The following is a 19397-nucleotide window of genomic DNA, read 5'->3' as shown; positions in this document are numbered from 1 at the left end:
TACACACACACACACACACACCTTACAGAAGTAAGCTCCCTCTTTCCTTCTGTGAATTCTGCACATTAAATTCTGTCAGGCTTTGTGGCAGGTGACTTTATTTACTGAGCCATCTAGCTGGCCCTGATTATTTTTTCTCATTATTTTAAATGTAAAATGCTTTTGGTAGGAAAACTACGTAAGTGATATTAGTCCTTCTCAGTATACCATGTTAGAAGGCACAAATGGCAGTTTGCCCCATGACTAGGATGTTAAATTTGTCCAAGCATGGTGCTACACACCTATAAACCTAGCACTCAGGAGACAGAAGTAGGCAGATCTCTATGAGTTTGAGGCCAGCCTAGCTTACGCAGCAAGTTCCAGGCCAGACAAACCTGTACAGTGAGACCGTGACTCAACAAAACAAAAAACAACCAAAACCCAAGATTCTCGAGCCAAGTATGATGATGCATAACTTTAGGAGGAGGAAATAGATATTTATAAGTTCAAGGTCAGCTGGCTCATCTATGTCTAAAAAAAAAAAAATACATCCAACTGGGCTGGAGAGATGACTCAGTGGTTAAGAGCACTGACTGCTCTTCCAGAGGACCTGAGTTCAATTCCCAGCAACCACATGGTGGCTCCCAACCCTCTGAAATGGGATCTGATGCCCTCTTCTGGTGTGTCTGAAAACAGCAACAGTGTACTCGCTCACTTAATTAATTAATTAATTAATTAACTAATTAAACAAATCTTTTTAAAAAGAGTCTGTGGGAGTCACCTGCAGACATGCAAAATTCTCACACTCAGGGCTTTAAAAAAATATCCAGCCAACTAATGTTTGGGAGGAATGGTGTTTGTGAGAGTTCTTCATCAGTAAAGCTGCAAAAATAACTCTTCAAAATTTAGATTTGTGGGTGATGCTCACATCATGTGATATCATGTTTTTCAATCAGCTTTCATCATTTATTTTAGTACCTGTCAATAATTCTTAATTAAATTATTCATTACTTCAATGTTGTAAAACAAAGTGATTTTACTTTAAACCAAGGCAATGCTTCTGTTTTGTACATATAAAATGATACACAAACAAATACATTAGCAGATACTTAATAGCATTAGTGCAAAATTCTCTAAGTTGTGCTGAAATGAATGTGCCTCCCTTCAGGCATTTATTTATTTATTATTTATTTATCCATTCACTTTGTATGTTTGAGTGCCTGCATGTAAGTATATGCAACACAATTATGCTTGGTGCCAGGTGGAGCCAGAGGACAGCACCAGATTTCCTGGAACTGGAGTTGTTATAGGTGGTTGTAATCTCCCATGTTGATGCTGGGAAGCAAATTCAGGTCTTCTGCAAAAGTGGCCAATGCTCTTCTTCATCACTGAGCTGTCTCTCCAGCCATCGTCAGTCATTTAAAAGCTTGCCGTAGCACACTGCTGCATCTTTTGCATGTTGATTTATCTTTTACCCTTCAAATCATTTTATAAGTATTTTCTAGTTAGCTAAAGGGAAAAAACTAATGTGGAAAAATCAACTGTAAATAGTCAAAAGAAAGTTAAAATATTGAGGGAACTAAAAGTACAGTTTAGTGGTAGGATGTGTGGTTAGCATGTGGAAAGCCTTAGGTTCAACTCCTCTATCTTTCAAAACATACAAGATTGAGGAAAAACCTAACTATTCACTAGTTCAAATATTATTGAAAACCTACTAGGTAACAAGAGTCTGCGACTTCATTAGCAAACTAAAGAAACAAAAACCTTCGTCTCAATGAAAGAAAAAGATAAATGGTATCTATTTAGCTATTTAACTCAGGATTTTAAAGTCTTGATATGTCCCATATCACATCATCTGTAGTGTAGTCCTTGAATGCTTAAAGCAATCTTTTCTCTATGGAGTGTCTTTTGTATACAGGACATGAAGTACTTCACAAAGAGATTAATTTTAAACTAACGAGAAATGGAAGATTTTAAAGGCTTGCTTTAAAAAGAGAAAATGACTCATTGGCTCAGAGGGAGGAAGTGGGTTGCATTCAGATAAAACAGTACAAGTTAAAGAGCACTGTTCTCTCTTCAGGTGTTGGGAGGGAGCACTGAGGAGGCCCAACTGTCACTCTTGAGTTACAAGGCAAAAGAAATTAGGTCAGATAGAGGTTCTTTTCTCTTGTATTTGTAAAAAGTTTCAAAGAGTAAAACCATCTTGAAATTACTCTGGTGAGACAGGGAGGGAAGACTCGAGTTAATAGAAAGGGGTGACTGAAGATGAAGGCAGAGCAGTCTGTAGTGAAGGGAGCTAAGCAGAGAGCCAGCAAAGGGGGCAGAGCCTTGTACTTTTGCTGGGTAAGTCGCTGTGAATAGTCTCTTCCACCTAGCAGGGCTGTAAGGACACAATGCTCACTGTAATTAGTATGTTCTGAAGTATATTAAATTATAACAGTACAGATTAAATACATGCCTTCATGTAAAGCACTAAATTACCACATCTAAATGAAAATGGGGACAGTTTTAAAGTAAAGGATCTCCAATGCTATTAGAAACCCTCCCCTAAAGAAAATATCTTTGTTTCTTGGTGTTGAGGAACTCCAAACTCAGCTTGCCTGGAGCCTGTCAAAGAAATATCACTATAATTGGTATGAATCCCCAAGTACACTGACAATAATTGAGGCTTGTATCCATGTATACTTGATTGCACATCGTATTAAAAAAGAACAAAATTATAGAGGCGAGGAGCTGCTGTATGATACAGCAGAGCGAGACTCCTAGATAGGGCTACAGACTCCAACTGGAGGGTTGGAGCAATCCAGCCCTGGGATCCTAGAGATTAAAGTCAGAGGATGGGCCCACTAAACTGCACGCCAGGGCAGATAAGCAGCAAAAGAGACCGTGATGTCACCACACATTTCTGTTGTGTCTGTGACTCTTAAACAAAAAGCCATCCGCAATCTTTGCAGCCTGGTGGATGTGTCACTTACTCATTAAGCATGCCGACCTACAACTTTATTAACAGTGCCAACTTAAATGAGCAAGTAGTATGTCATGGTCACTAGCATCGTGACCTTATGCAGAGTGTTTAGATTATTTGAAACCCACTCTTCTCCTTACTCTTTCACCCCTCAATTAAGAGAACGTATACTTACTAATTACCATGCGCCAGAAGCGTCTCTGTATAATCTTATGTAATTCTGATGTGACCCTGATGTACCTCCTTCCCCTGTTCCACCTTCCTGTGCTTTCTATGAAGCCAATCTCAGTGTGTGGTTGAACCTCTCCCCACCCCACCCCACCCCACGCCACCACACCAAACAAGAATCCCAGTTTCAAAAGATGAAGGGGGAAGCTATTTTAATGTGTGCATATTTTGGGAGCAGACAGAAAGGATGTATTACTTAACAATAACAACAACTACTACTGGGGTTCACTTGGTAGACCAGGCTGACCCTGCACAGAGATCTGCCCACCTCTGCCTGCCAAGCTCTGCGTTAACAGTGTGCACCACCACACCCAGTGTACACCTGATCTTAGGAAAGCATTTTCCTATAGAGGATCCTTCTTCTCAGATGCCTTTGGCTTCTGTTGAGGTGTCAAGTAGCCAGCACACCTAGCATTCACAAGGCTCTGGGTTGAGTCCTTTCCTTCACCACTGCCACCACCACAATAACAACAAAATATATAAACAAGAAAGAAAAGTCGCTGGTGCTTCTTAGTCTCACTGTGTTCTTCCAATCTATCTAATTTCATCTCAGATCTATTCTTCATGACCTCAGCTAAGACCAGAATTATGGGATATGCCATGTCCTGTTCAACCAGAGTGGGAAAAGCTCTTTCTGTTCCTCCTTATCCTAATATCTACCCCCACCTGCTCCCTCATTCTCCACAGAAAAGAGGAAATGAGAGGAGAAGAAAATGTAAAAGGCTATAGGAGGGACGTGGGAGGCTTTCTGATGCTGTTAACTTGGTCAGAAATAGATGTAAATTAAAGCCCTCTGGAAGAGTGCAGGCTGTAACCACCTCCTTATATGTCACTTCAACCCTGTGACTGCTACAGCCGTCAGGAAGTGCAGACATTTGAAGAAAAATTTCTTGGACTATGTTTCATTGAAAGATGACTGTTTAAATTGAAATGTTTAATTAAATAATAACTACCATTTATTGAAGATCTCTTATGTGATAGGTTTGCTAACACGGTAGTGCTAATGTATATAAATGAGCAGCCATGGTTCCTGGTATAGGGTGGCTCCCAATAAGTTATTCATAGTGTCTTGAGTCCTCACAACAGTCCTAAAAGGTCAGGAGTCCACCCCACTCCCCATTTTACTATGAAATAGGTAGTAAATATTTGAGTCAAGATCAGAACAGCAGATAATAGCCATAGTCACTAAGCTAAGGCTTTGCCTGGCTTAATCTTACAATTGTCCTACTGGTTGGTACCATTATGATTCTTCATGAAGAGTCAGAAACAGAATGGTTAAACAGTTTTCCTGAGGTCTCAGAGCTGACAAACCAGCCCTTGAACTCGGGTTTAATTTTAAAGTTCATAAACCACACAACACATCAGGGCTGCCCAAGGGAAAACTAGCATGTTGTCTCCCAGACTTTGCAGGAATACACCTATTTTAGTGAAATGACCAGGAACAGAAAGGTTCAGGGTCCTCAGCCTTTAAGCAGAGGTGTGTGTTGGGGTTCAGGAATTGCCACACAAACCATACAAACACTGATCTCAGTTAAGCAAGAATAGTTTATTGAATGCACACCCCAAGACTGAACGTTCACAAAAAGGACTTGGGTGCCTAATTGTAGTACCCATCTGTCCTGAAAGTAGGCTTTTTATAAGAAAAAACAGGTTCAAAAGTTTAAAAAGCAAGGAGGGAGCAGTCCAACATTTTGGTTAACTAGACAGAGTATTCTCAGCTAACCTTTAAGCTGATTGGTCCTGAATAAGGAAAGAGAGGGGTGGACGAGTAGTGAACCAGGGAATTTCAGTACATTGAGACAACAGAGCATGAGTAATTCAACCATAACCTTTTTGGCTTATTAGTAGCATTCTTTAGTGTCAGCCATGGATAATTACGTCTGGGAAGTGGAGTCTGGGAACCTGAACTTATTTTCACCTGATGAGCAAAATGGAGACTGTATACAAAATGGCTACAGTTGTGTTAAAAGGAACAGGCCTCGGGGCTGGGGATTTAGCTCAGTGGTAGAGCGCTTACCTAGGAAGCGCAAGGCCCTGGGTTCGGTCCCCAGCTCCGAAAAAAAGAACCAAAAAAAAAAAAGGAACAGGCCTCAATAGTGTGATTGGATCAATGAATCCTCCTCTCAGGGGAATCTAAACTAGTTTGTAAGACTCAGCAAAAGGCACAGAACTAGTCTGATAAAGGAAATTTAACTATATTTGAAGTTCACGTGACCAGTGGTACACACTCCCTATACATAGACCAATTCTCCCTGTACAGAATACAAATTTTAACCCAAATTATTACTAAATCTGAAATCCAAGCAAAGTGAAACATGTATGACTTAAAAGAATGTCTTTCACAGTGAGAACTCAGTAAATCTTGGTTCAATGGCACTCCTAAATTTACATAAAAATTTATATATGTGTTCACTTTGTAAGATAGGATTTTATTAAATTGTCAAGTGTTGACGACCTATATAATACATGTTAAAGGCTAGAACTTCCATACACAGTTACACACAGAATTGTTGATAAAGCAAACAAAATTTAAGTTAATTCTATCAAAGCTAAGACTGTTGATATTTCATAGTATACTTTGATTAAATATGCTCTCAAAGTTTGAGTCATTTTGATAACTTTTTGTAGTTCACAACCCTTTTGAATAGCCCGTAGTAATTTTCCATACAGCCCTTCTGCCTTTGCAGATGACATTGCTACTGCTCAGACTCTTCACCTGGAGCAGCAGAAGCTCTTCTCTTTTTTCTTTTTCTTCCCCCCCCCCTACCCCGGAGCTGGGGACTGAACCTACCAGGGCCTTGCGCTTGCTAGGCAAGCGCTCTACCACTGAGCTAAATCCCCAACCCCAGAAGCTCTTCTCCATGGTGTGTAGGGGTCACATTAGTGACAGCATTTGCTAAGAAAAAGATCTTGGCCATTTATCTAGAAGCTCCACTGTGCCTCTTGTGGACAGGTTTCCAGAACAGCCAACGGGGATCACATCACCTGGGAAACCTGGAAAGCTGTCCTTTTTTTTTTTCTTTTCTTCCTTCCTTCCTTCCTTCCTTCCTTCCTTCCTTCCTTCCTTCCTTCCTTTCTTTCTTTCTTTTCTTTTTCTTTCGGAGCTGAGGACTGAACCCAGGGCCTTGCACTTTCTAGGCAAGCACTGTACCACTGAGCTAAATCCCCAACCCCAGCTGTCCTTTTTGATATGTGCCTTTATCTTCTAATTTTTATTTATTTTCTTTCATCTTTGAGACAGGGTCTCAGTATGTGGCCCCAGCCATCCTGGACCTCCCTATGTAGAGCAGGCTGGCTATGAGCTCTGAGACCTGCCTGCCTCTGCCTCTAGAGTGATAGGTTACACGTGTGTGTCACCACGCCCGGCTTTCTATTGTCTTTCTGTTAGACATCTGCCAGACGCTCTCTGGTGTATAGTTCCTTTGCAGAGATGTTACAAGCATGTGTCCAGAAAGTCCTCAAGCAGGGAGAGCCAAATTGTCCTCGGTGTTCATTGCAGTGTTAATGAAAGACCTTCACGTGGCACACGCTTGTCTAGACATTAGATGAGTAGGGATTATTTAGATTAACAGTGAAGGATGATTTCTTTTCCCTTTATGATGCGAGGGATGCTTTGCACATGATAAGTAAGCACTCTACCGCTGGCTGGGAGTATGCATGGGAGTGTGCAGGAAAATGCACACCATGGCAGGAGACCACAGAGCCGGGTTCCTAGAAGGAGGCACCTGAGGGATGAGTGGGAACTGCCTGAGTAAACCTGGTAGGGAAAGGACCTTTCATTTCAGAGATAAAATTATGTGCAAAGGCATCGAAGACTTACTTGAACAAGAAAAAAGAAATTTGAATATTGGAGGAGAAAATAAGTACAACTCTAGTTAAGTTTGTAAGCAGCTATGTTAGGTTTAAGTCATATAACAAATGACTTAAAAGTAGAAAGGTGAGCTGGAGAGATGGCTCAGTGGATATGAGTACTTTCTGCTCTTCCAGAGGACCCAAGTCCAATTCCCAGTCTTGGTAGGGGTTAGGGATAAGGGAGTAATGGGGAGTGGCACAACCTTTATGCTCTCTTCTGGCCTCCAAAGGCACTTGTGCTTTGTGGTGTGTGCGTGTGTGTGTGTGTGTGTGTGTGTGTGTGTGTGTGTGTACCAAAATATCTTTTTTTAAAAAAATTAGCCAGATGGTGGTGGCAGCACATGCTTTTAATCCTAGCATGTGGATCTCTGATTGTGAGGCCAGCCTGGTCTACAGAGTGAGTCCCAGGACAGCCAGGGCTACACGGAGAAACCCTGTCTCAAAAACAAACAAATAAATTAGTGAATAATAGTACTAAAAGCAAAATATAAATAAATCAGGGGCTGGAGAGATGGTGTAGTGGATAAGAGTACATTTTGCACATTTATAAGAACTAGAGTTCAGATCCCAGCACCCACATAATAAGCCAGATATCCAAGGCAGACCTGTAGCTTCAGCAATAAGGGGTGGAGGCAAGAAGTTGACTGGGCTTGCTGGCTTCCCTCCTAATCGAGTAAAAGAAGTCCAGTTTTATGGAGAGGTAATGCTTCAAAGAAATGTGTGGAGAGTGATAGAGAGCAAGCTCTTCTGGCTTCTGCACATTCACAGACACACACGCACACACACACAATATATATATATGTGTGTGTGTGTGTGTGTACGAACAGACACCCACAAATAAATTTGTTCTAAAAGGAATCATAAATTACTGTTGCAGATTCAGAGCGCAGAGCTCAGATTAGAATGCTATTAGCCTTTCTGAATAGGATAGGGATCCTGTGAGACCATAAAGAACCACCCACTGGCCATATGACCTATAAACACCTGGCTCATCTAACTGAGCTGTCTTGTTTGCTTCCCTATACTGTAGCTTCCGCATCCTGATAGATCAGCCTCTGGCTTCGTGACTGTTGATAGCCTCAACTACCTGGCTACTGCCTTCACCATACAGTTGCACCAAAAGCTGTTCTTGTGGGGTGGGAAAGATGGCTCGGCAGTTAGAAGCACTTCCTGTTCTTCTAAGGGAGTGGACTTCTGTTTGTGGCACACACACTAGGTAGCCCATACCTGCCTGTGACAATCACAAACAAACATGATAATGAGATTATACAGGTATGCAACTCTAGTCTATACTCAGAACTGTGTAGTCGGTCATAGCAGTTTTATCTTCAGTGAACTTCTTTCTTACCAACCTATAGACTACATATTTAATCTTACACCAGTCAGCCACACCCTCATTACACCAAGACTTAAATTTAAAGCATCCCAAACCCCGAACACTGTCATGGAGCAAGCACAATTTTTTTTTAAAGATTTATTCATTTATTATATATAAGTACACTGTAGCTGTCTTCAGATACACCAGAAGAGGGCATCAGATCTCTTTACAGATGGTTGTGAGCCACCATATGGTTGCTAGGAATTGAACTCAGGACCTCTGGAAGAGCAGTCGTGGCTCTTAACCACTGAGCCATTTCTCTAGCCCGGAGCAAGCACAATTTATAGTGACTTGGAACTGTATTTTCCCAGAGTTAAGAAATTATATCATGTCGGGCTGGAGAGATGGCTCAGCAGTTAAGAGCACTGACTGCTCTTCCAGAGGTCCTGAGTTCAATTCTCAGCAACCACATGGTGGCTCACAGCCATCTGTAATGGGATCTGATGCCCTCTTCTGGTGTGTCTGAAGACAGCTGCAGTGTACTCACGTATAAATAAATAAATCTTTAAAAAAAGAAAAGAAATTATATCATGTCATGATTTATTCTAATCAAATATAAGCTATTTATGCTCACTTTCCTTTACGGGTGATTTTTTACCAGTTGATACTTGTGCTAAGTTTTTCTTCATCCTACTAACATAGTATGTTGTTGATTGCTATATTGAACCACCACCCTTGCAATCCTGGGATCAATTCTACACGATCACAGCATATACTCCTGTCTGTATGCTGCTGAATATGCCAGTCTTTGTTGAGGTCTTTTATAACCAGGATCTTTTGGAAGCACTGACATTAGGGTTATTGTGACATTTTTCAGGGCTAGAGACATGACTTAGTGGGCTAGAGCACATTCTGCTTTTATAGAAAATTTGGCTTAGGATCCCAGCACACACTTCAGGTGGCTCACAACTGGCTGTAACTCCAGCCAGGGGAGGGCTGGGGACCTGATGGCTCTTACCTTTGTGGACAACTTTACCACATGCACATACCCACATACACATCATTTTCAAAAATACTTAAATAAATCCCCCCTTTTTGTTTCATTTTGGTTTTTGTTTGGTTTTTGTTGTTGTTTCTTTCTTTCAAAGAAGAAATATTTACTTTTTGGCATTGTGAGTGTTAGTCCTCAAGTATCTCTCAGGGGAATATCAGTATTATTTGTAACTTCTTTGCTGTTATAATTTTTGAATCACAATGACTACATAGTTAAGAGCTTACCGTTTTTGTATATGTACACATATTTTTGTGAATGGAGAAGTGTGCATGCATGTGTGTGTATGTGTGTGTGTGTGTGTGTGTGTATACATGTGTGTGCAGACTAGAAGTTGACATCAGATGTCTTCCTCAGCCGTTTCCCACCTTAATTTTGGGACAGGCTCTCTCACTGAACCTGGAGCTTACCAACTCAGCTAGACTGGGTGACCAGCAAGCATCAGGAGTCTTCTACCTCCCCAGCATTAGGATTACAGCACATACCACTACACCCAGTTTTAAGACTTTATTCCTTAAATATCCATATCTAGAGAAATAAACTATGGGCAACAACGATAGAAGTATTTCCAATATTGTTCTCACTGTACCTTCATAACATGTAACACTGAAGGACTCCACATACAATTAATGAACAAGAAAGAGGCGCTCTGGGGACTAGAGAGTTGGATCAGTCATTAAGAGCACTTGCTGCTGGGGTTGGGGATTTAGCTCAGTGGTAGAGCGTTTGCCTAGCAAGTGCAAGGCCCTGAGTTTGGTCCCCAGCTCCGAAAAAAAGAAAAAAAAAAAAAAGAGCACTTGCTGTTGTTGCAAAGGACCTAGGTTCAATTCCCATCACCCACATGGAGGCTCACCATCTCCTGAAGGACCAGCACATGTGGTGCACAGATACACGTGAAGACAAACTCTCATCACAGAAAATAATTTAAAAAAATGTAAAAGGCTCTCTGGAATGAGGGTGTAGCTTAGTAGTAAAACGCTGGCCTAGTATATGTGAGGCCCTGGGTTCTATCTACAGCACTACAGAAGAAGAGGGAAGGGAGGAGTTCACAATTTGCTTTTAATTACTAAGCCTCAAGGAGAAAGTCTGGAGTATTTGTCAGTTTTTTTTTTTTTTACCTATTTAGAGATAAAGTTTCACCGTATAGCCCAGGCTTGCCTTGAACTTTAAATACTTCTGCCTCAATTTTCCATCTTCCTACCTTAGATAATTCTTAATCATCACACTAAAGCAGTGCTAGGCACTTACGCCACTAGTAAATATTCCTGACAAATGAGTTAGTGAATAAATAAATCCACTATTTGTAATTTTTAAGGACAATTTTAACCTCTACTGTTATGCTAAGATAACGAATATTTTATTCTCTCTCTCTCTCTCTCTCTCTCTCTCTCTCTCTCTCTCTCTCTCTCTCTCTCTCTCTGTGATCCTGGGAGTTGAACCCAGGGTCTTGGGAATACTAGGCAAGCACTCTACCTTTGTCCCTATATCCCTAACCCTTGTTTGTACTTTTAAAATAGTCATTTATCAATGTGTGTGTGTGTGTGTGTGTGTGTGTGTGTGTGTGCACGCGCGCGTGCTAAGGATTGAGCCCAGGGCCTTAAACATTGTAAGCAAATGTTCTAACCCAAGCTTCAATTGTAATTTACTTTTAAAAATTCAAACAGAACATGAAAAGGGAGGAAGATTATGAATTACTTTCTAGCTAATCTAGTCTCAAAGAAACAAAAACAACAAAAGAGGAACTGCTTATCAGGGACTCTCTGAAGCCTAATCTAGATGGCAGTGGGACAGTATCTTTACACGCTGGCCTCCACAGTTTGCATATAAGCCTCTCCTGTTTGTTTTAGATTACAGATCTGGGAGCTAGGGAGAGAGCTCCGTTGTAAAGTATTTGCTATCAAAGCATGAGGTCCGAGTTTAATCCCCAATAACCACATACAAAGACAGTCATAGTGGCAAAAGTTTGTAATGTCAGTGCTGAGAGGTGGAGACAGGCCAATCTCCACCTCACAGCCCATCCAGCCTCGCCTAAGCAGTAAGCCTGCCAGGTTCCAGAGACTACCTGTCCCTGTCTCAAACATATGACTCCTAAGGCATACCTGAGTGTCACCTCTGAAATCTGTACACACACACACACACACACACACACACACACACACACACACACGGAGAGACAGACAGACAGAATAGACTCCCACGCCATCCTGCAATCCCATTTTCATCATCCTTGCAAAGTGCCACTGTATTTCCAAATGAAACCTGAAGAAGTGTTTTATTGATTCAGCTTCCAGGCTGATCCCAAAAAACCCATTGGCGGACACATTCTGGCTCACGCTTCAACAACAAGAATAAGCTTGCGAAAGGGAAGAGGAGAACTGAGGATTGCCAAGATTTATGACAGGTATGTATTTCCTTGTTCCTCAGATCCTGTACGCGTGCCTTTAAACAGGATTGCCACCCCTGAGACTACTTACTCCCTGACAGATACTATTTACTTGAATTTCCTTCTCAAATATTATGCCACTGATCAGGAAGTACCTCCTTGCACTCTGTGCTAGGGGCTTGGGGTTCTGTAGTCAAATTTATCAGCCTCTGCCATTCCAGAGCATGCAGTGACGCGAGCAGTGACATCACACCCACTTCGGTTGAGGGCTGTTAGGTTCTGGGGAAGTACACAATACAAGAACAAGTTCCTCTTTCTTTTTTGTCCAGGTTAACATTTCTTTTTAAATTTTTTTTTATTTATTCATTTATTATATATAAGTACACTGTAGCTGTCTTCAGATACACCAGAAGAGGGCATCAGATCTCTTTACAGATGGTTGTGAGCCACCATGTGGTTGCTGGGAATTGAACTCATGACCTCTGGAAGAGCAGTCGGGTGCTCTTAACCGCTGAGCCATCTCTCCAGCCCAACATTTCTTTTTAGATGTCAGTTTAGACATCATTCTCTCTCCTTTTTTTTTTTTTCTTTTCTTTTTTTCAGAGCTGGGGACCGAACCCAGGGCCTTGCACTTGCTAGGCAAGCGCTCTACCACTGAGTTAAATCCCCAACCCCAACATCACTCTCTTAAACCAGGTATGGTGACACATATCTCTAATCCCAGCTCAGGAAGCTAAAGCAAAAGGTTGTAAATTATAGGCCAGAGTGGTCTTTGCTGTAAATAGTATCTCAAAGAAATTAATAAATAGCTGGGAGCTGGGAGTGTGTGTAAACCCAGCACTTAGGAGGCAGGAGAATTGTTGCAAATTTGAGACCAGCTATGCAGTAAGTTCTAACCCAGCTTGGGCTACAGAGTGAAACCCTGCCTCCAAAAAATTCCCTAAAAGAAGGGTTGGAGATATAGTTCAGGGGCAGTGTGCTTCCTAGCTTAGGCAATACCCTGGATTTCATCCCCACTGAATAAAATAAAATTAATTTAACTAGTTAGATAACAGCATCTCAGGGAACCTTGCTTAGTCTCTATAGTTCAGTCCACCACAGTACTTTTTGTTTGTGGTGGGGACAGTAAAGACACTGCAGTGGGGAGGGAGGGGAGAGGAGTTTGTAAGTTTGTTTTTTGTTTTGTTTCTTTTTGTTCTTTGTTTGTTTGTTGACAAGGGGTTTCTCTGTGTAGCCCTGGCTGTCTTAGAATTCAGTCTGTAAACCAGGCTGACTTTAAACTCAGAAATCTGCCTGCCTCTGTCTCCTGAGTCCTGGGCCTAAAAGTGTGCGCCACCGCTGACTCTGGGGGAAGGTTTTTATTGTGGGTTAGAGAAAGAAGATATGGAGGCATCTGGAAGAGTCCAGGGCAGAGAGAGAAAGAAACGAACTGTAGATGGCCAGGGCGAGGGAAGCAGAGCACGAGAGCCGGTGAAGGCAGCGAGAGAGCCCAGCCCAGGAGGGCACGAAGTAGGGGACAGATGGTGCAGGAAGCAGTGGGGGAAAGCGAGGAGTATGTGGAGGGTGAGGAGCTGGGGAGGGACTCTTCTTGGGAAAGGTACACCAGTTTCACAAGTTCCTGAGGAATGCTGGCCTCTCTCTAGTCTCTATGAGTCCAGCTTGAGTTCATTTCTACACATATGGAGGGCCTGAGACCTAAAAAAAGTTCCGTGTGACATTGTCTCAAACATAAAATGGAAGCTGGGCGGGGTGCTGCACACTTTTAATCCCGGCCATGGAGGTAGAGGCAGGTGGATTATTGTAAGTTTAAGGCCAGCCTGGTCTACAGAGAGACTTCCAGGACAGCCAGGGCTACACAGAGAAACCTTGTTACAGAGAGAAAACCTAAATAAATAAACAAATAATATGGCAATAAAGAAGATATCCAACCTCCTCTTTCTGCTTCTACATATGCATACATGAATGTGCATACCTGGATGCAAAAACATATACCACACACACACACACACACACACACACACACACATGCACAGAGAGAGAGAGAGAGAGAGAGAGAGAGAGAGAGAGATACATCCATTCCACCCGTGATGATTTGTATACTGTGTCATCCCGTATAGACAATAAATGTGACAGTTGCACACTGTTTGCTTGCCTGAGACATAACAGGCAATGCAATGTATGTGACTGACTTATTAACCAACACTGAACAAGGCAAAGTCTTGTAGTAACTCTCCTCAGACGAAAAAGTAGTTCTCAAAGAACAGGTGAGATTTCAGTCTAGATTCAGTATGGATCACAGCATATATAGGTGTATGGTGTTTTACCTGCATATCTGTGTGCCCCATAGGTGTCTAGTGCCCTCAGAGGCCAGACATGACCATTGGATCCCCTGGGACTGGAGTCAGATGGACAACTGTGAGCCACATGTGGGTGCTGGGAATCCAACCTCTAGAAAAGTGCTCTTAACCACTAAGTCATCTTTTTAGCCCCACCAAAATACTTCCCCTAACACTTTGGGTTTTTTTTTTGGTTTTTTTTGTTTTTTGGTTCTTTTTTTTCGGAGCTGGGGACCGAACCCAGGGCCTTGCGCTTCCTAGGTAAGCGCTCTACCACTGAGCTAAATCCCCAGCCCCCAACACTTTGCTTTTTAAGACAAGCTCACTTAGCTGTCTTGGAGCTGGCTATGTAGACCAGGCTGGCTTCAAACTCACAGAGATCCACCTAATTGTTGCCTCCCTAGTGATACACCTGTGTACCATAACCAACTACATCCAAATACTTTGTTCATTCTCACTTATTTTTTTAAAGATTTATTTATTATATGAGTACACTGTAGCTGTCTTCATGCACACCAGAAGAGGGCATCAGGTCCCGTTACAGATGGTTGTGAGCCACCATGTGGTTGCTGGGATTTGAACTCAGGACCTCTGAGTAGTCAGTGCTCTAACCACTCCATCTCTCCAGCCCAGTTCCTACCATTCTTATTGACCTAAAAGGTTGCTTCAGCCTTGCAAATTCAGTAAGGCATTGGAACAGTACATTGTCGACCAGGTCAGTCATGTCAAGTTCCCATAAACTTGAGTCAAGTCAGATGTGGTGGCTCATGACTGTACTCTCAGAATTAGAGGCTGACACAGGAGGATTGCTGCTAATGTGAGGTCAGCGAGGCCACATAGTGAATTCCAGATGAGTCTGGGCTAGAGAGTGAGTGAGACCTGTTGCAAATAAACAAAGACATGTACATCTTATATCAAAACAGCAAAACTAGATCAGAACTTAAGATATCAAAACTGGGGCTGAAGAGATAGCCTAGCAGTCAACTTGCTGCTCTGCCAGAGAACTCACCAGGCTTCTCAAAACTTAAAACCAAGCCCAAGTAGCCATTTACAAAGCAGTCCATGAATGGCTTTTTTTATGTAAATAAGTTTTTTAAAGATTTATTTATTTATTTATTTTATGTATACAAGCACAGTGTAGCTGTCTTCAGACACACCAGAAGAGGGCATCAGATCTCTTTACAGACGGTTGTGAGCCACCATGTGGTTGCTGGGAATTGAACTCAGGACCTCTTGAAGAGCAGTCGGAGCTCTTAACCGCTGAGCCATCTCTCCAGCCCCATGAATGGCTTTTTAATTTATGTTTATTTTTACTGTATGCGTATGATTGTTTGCCTGAGTGTGTATGTGCATATGCATCCCTGCTACTTATGGAGGCCAAAAGAGGGCACCAGAGCCCTCAGAAACAGACAGTCGTGAGCAGCTACGTGGGCTTCACAGTGTTGGGAACTGAACCCTGCTCCTCTGTAAGAGCAGCAAGCGCTCTCAATCTCTGAGCCAGCTCTCCAGCCCCACCACTGACCTCACCCCCATTCCTTGATTCTTTTATGTGGCTCCTCCAAACTCAGGTCCCCACACTTGTGTAGAAGCACCTGACCCACTGAGCCCTCTCCCCGTCCTGGAGAAGGTTACATTTGACCAAAGGCTTGAAGTAGGTGGGAAAGATGATCAGGTAAAGGGCTATGTGGCCCTTGCCCCCTAGGCTTCCACCATTGCTGGGTTTTTTTTTTTTGTTTTTGTTTTTGTTTTTGGTTTTTGGTTTTTGGGTTTTTTTTTGTTTTTTGAGCTGGGGACCAAACCCAGGGCCTTGTGCTTGCTAGGCAAGCGCTCTACCACTGAACTAAATCCCCAACCCCTACCATTGCTGTTTTTGAGACAGGGTTTCACATAGCTCAGGCTGTGCTCAAACTCTCCATGCAGACAGTGATAACCTTGAGCTTCTGATCTTCCTCCCGCCCCCTCCTGAGTGCTGCAGTTGGGGACAGGCACCACCACACCTGGTTTCAGGAAATGCTGAGGATGAAAGCCAGGGCTTCAAGTGATACAGGGCGCCCACCCTACCAACTGATCTCTCCTGCCCGCCCCATTCCCCTTTCCTGAAGTGAGATGTTATGTAGCCCAGGCAGGTCTTAACTTGTGATCTTCTACCAAAGGCACTGCCGGGCAGGCCCCTACCTGAAGACTGTCCTCCCACTTGTTTCCTCTGCCTAGAATAACCCTCCCCACAAAGCCTTTACCTAACCAACTTCCCCACCTACTTCAAGCCTTTGGTCAAATGTGACCTTCTCCAGGACGGGGAGAGGGCTCAGTGAATCAGGTGTTTCTACACAAGTGTGGGGACCTGAGTTTGGAGGGGGCTCAGTAGTACTCACATAAGAGCTAATGGTATTTGTCAATAATTCCAGCACTGGGGAAAGAAAAGGATTCTGGGGCTTGCTGATCAAGTGCGGCTGAAGTGGAGTACTCCAGATTTAGGAAAGACCCTGTCTTTAAAACAAAGTAAAGACTGACAGAAGTTATTGGATGTCAATTTGTAGCTTCCACATATTATACACATAACTAGCAAGCATGCCTGTACACACACACACACACACACACACACACACACACACACACACACACACCATAGTCAGATCCTACCTAAAAAAAGTAATTAATCCTAGCAGAGGTCGGCGGACGCCAGCCTGAAGTACGCAGAGAGTACCAGGGCAGATGGGAATACATAGGGAGACCCTGTCTCAAGGAAAAAAAGGTTGAAATGACAAAAGGGATGGGCAGGAGAGATCAGTTGGTAGGGTGGGCGCCCTGTATCACTTGAAGCCCTGGCTTTCATTCTCAGCATTTCCTGAAACCAGGTGTGGTGGTGCCTGTCCCCAACTGCAGCACTCAGGAGGGGGTGGGAGGAAGACCAGAAGCTCAAGGTCATCCCTGTCTGCTTGGAGAGTTTAATTAAGCACAGCCTGAGTTACGTGAGTGTAGCTAGGTGGAAGACCACTTGTCTATCCTGTTCAAGACTGAGGTCCGTCTCCAGCACTACACACAGAGCAAAAAGTTCCCTGCTGACTGCCAACCACTGAAGTTACCTTCCAACCAACTACCCAGTGCCCACCCACGTAGCTCATCCCCCGTACTCAGCAACACTTGCCTTTCACCCTAACACAATGATGTAGTGTGGGATCACTCAGGTGACCCCTTATCACCTTAGCAGTAACTGCTCTTACTTATTTATCAATAAGTAATTGATCTAGTGCTGAGCCATCTTACCAGCCCACATTAAAGATCGTAAAGTCACCAACTAATGAAAACTAGTAAGGGTTTTTAACTAAATCACAAGAAAACTCAAAGTATCACGTGTTTAGTCAAATAGGGAATTAAGAAATGAATCCATTGATCAAAATTAGTCAATCTCTACAATTCAGCACTCAATGGTGTTTATTCCACCAGGAAGCTGGAGGACATGCTGGACAACCAGCTTTCTCCACTGCAGGAGCTCAGGCCTCTCTGCCTTAGTTCAAAGCCTTTTCAGCTTTCCTTCTGTTACCAAACCTGAAGAAAGATGCACCCTCAAGGAGTCAGACAAACCCCATAGGACCTGTGCCACAGGCCTCTAACTACCCTGAAAAAAAACACCCAGTTTATCCTGATTTGCCTGTTTCCAAGTTTGGGAGTAATTTTCTTGACATTCAAAACCTTATATTTAGAAGTTGTTTAACAAATGTTTGCGAGGGTTGATAACACTGCTAGGTAAGTTCTGGAGTCCACATTTAGCTGTACCAGCTCTGCAGTGTCTCTGGAGACGCAGACTGATGGGAACGTGATGAGTGTGACATGTGCACAGTATTTATAGAAACAGAGCTTTTTATAAACTTCTGTTCCCTTGTATTCCGCAGCCCTGAGATGCCTGAAAATGAAGCCACCTTCGCAATAACCACTGGAGGGATCGGGGATGCCAAGGAGTAGGTGGGGAATGGGTACAGACTGCTTCTTGCTGCTTATTAGGGACTGGAGAAGTGGGAAGCAGTCTTCAATTTACATCTTGAAATAAGAGTTTGTTTTTTTCCCATGTGTTATTAAAAGAAAGTCAGCAAAAGAGATGTAAAGCTTATATTTATCTTAAAAGTTCCTTCCTGATATGTAACCAACTATATATAACATATATATATATATATATATATATATATATATATATATATACACACACACACACACTGCATGTTGATTCAGAAATATGCATACATATTCTTGAATCAGTTGATAGCCACATATGCAAAAGTATGCCTGTCAGGTATTGGGGAAGGGGTACCCAGTGCCCTCCCATCTGCCTACCACAGTGAGCCATTGAGCACACAAAAATTCAAAGGAGCTCAGAGATTATCAGCCCCCGAAAGCCCAGGCTTCTCAGCCAGCTGTGTTGGGACACAGCACTATGGTGCTGGGACTAGGGAACTGGATGCTCTTCCCCAAGAGAGAGATGTGAGGAGATGTTTAGAGTATACACGAGCTATTTGTATTCACCCGGCAGCCTTCATATCCATCTTTGCAATGATAGAAGAGAAACATTAAGCCAACTCTTTAAATCATTTGGTTTGTCAAGTTGAAATGTCTTTTTAAAATGTATTATGGTAATTGGGCATGATGGTGCACACCTGTAATCTCAATATTTGGGAGGTCTAAGTAGCTTTAGCTCCGCGGTAAGTTCAAAGCTAGCCTGGGCTCTGACAACACTGTCCAAAACAGGCATGCCTTGAGGTTTGATAGAGAGTTCAAAGGGTTTGTTTGTTTTTTTTTTTTATTTTGGAGCTAATATAAATGTAAAATCTAGAACTGAGACATTAATAGAATTTGTGAAAGAACATTGGTTTTGAGTCTGTGTGAGACTATTTAAAAATTAAAATAGTAATCTGTAATTGCTACAGGTGATCTTTTATATTGTATTACCTAACATGAAAATCCAAAAAATAAATAAAGTATTGGCTACCAAAGATTTCTGATTCTCCATGCAGTCATTTCCTGGCTACTTCTAGATGAAGTGTGGGTCCTGCCTCAAGGAGCAGCACACAGGAGAAGGGACTAATGCTCAAGAAAGTGAGAGAGCGAAAGGTGAGACTTTGGATTGACCCTTAGCATGAAGTCCTAATGTAGGGGAGGAAGGGTCAAGCATAGACCACAAAGGGCTGAGAGCTCCCTGGGGCAGCAGAAAGCACTCAGCATGAGGGTCCTGGGAGGCAGAGCCCTTCAGCCCTTTTCTCCTGTAAAACCACAGAAGGGGCTCCTCTGAAATAAAG

At 42.7% G+C, this 19397-nt stretch overlaps 1 protein-coding gene across 1 annotated transcript in view; it reads left to right on the top strand.

Moving 5' to 3' along the window:
* Positions 1-19091, top strand: part of Dmc1 (DNA meiotic recombinase 1) — a 42577-nt gene extending 23486 nt beyond the window's left edge. Inside the window, 2 exon segments of the mRNA NM_001130567.1 lie at positions 11678-11794; positions 18003-19091. Of these exon segments, the coding sequence (NP_001124039.1) occupies positions 11678-11794; positions 18003-18072 (187 nt within the window). The 3' untranslated portion in view covers positions 18073-19091.
* Positions 19092-19397: the final 306 nt, after the last annotated feature.

Source organism: Rattus norvegicus, chromosome 7, assembly GCF_021556685.1.
Source record: "Rattus norvegicus strain SHRSP/BbbUtx chromosome 7, alternate assembly SHRSP_T2T, whole genome shotgun sequence".
Lineage (NCBI taxonomy): Eukaryota > Metazoa > Chordata > Mammalia > Rodentia > Muridae > Rattus > Rattus norvegicus.
Note: the sequence above shows the minus strand (reverse complement) of the source record. Positions and strands in the feature narration are given on the sequence as shown.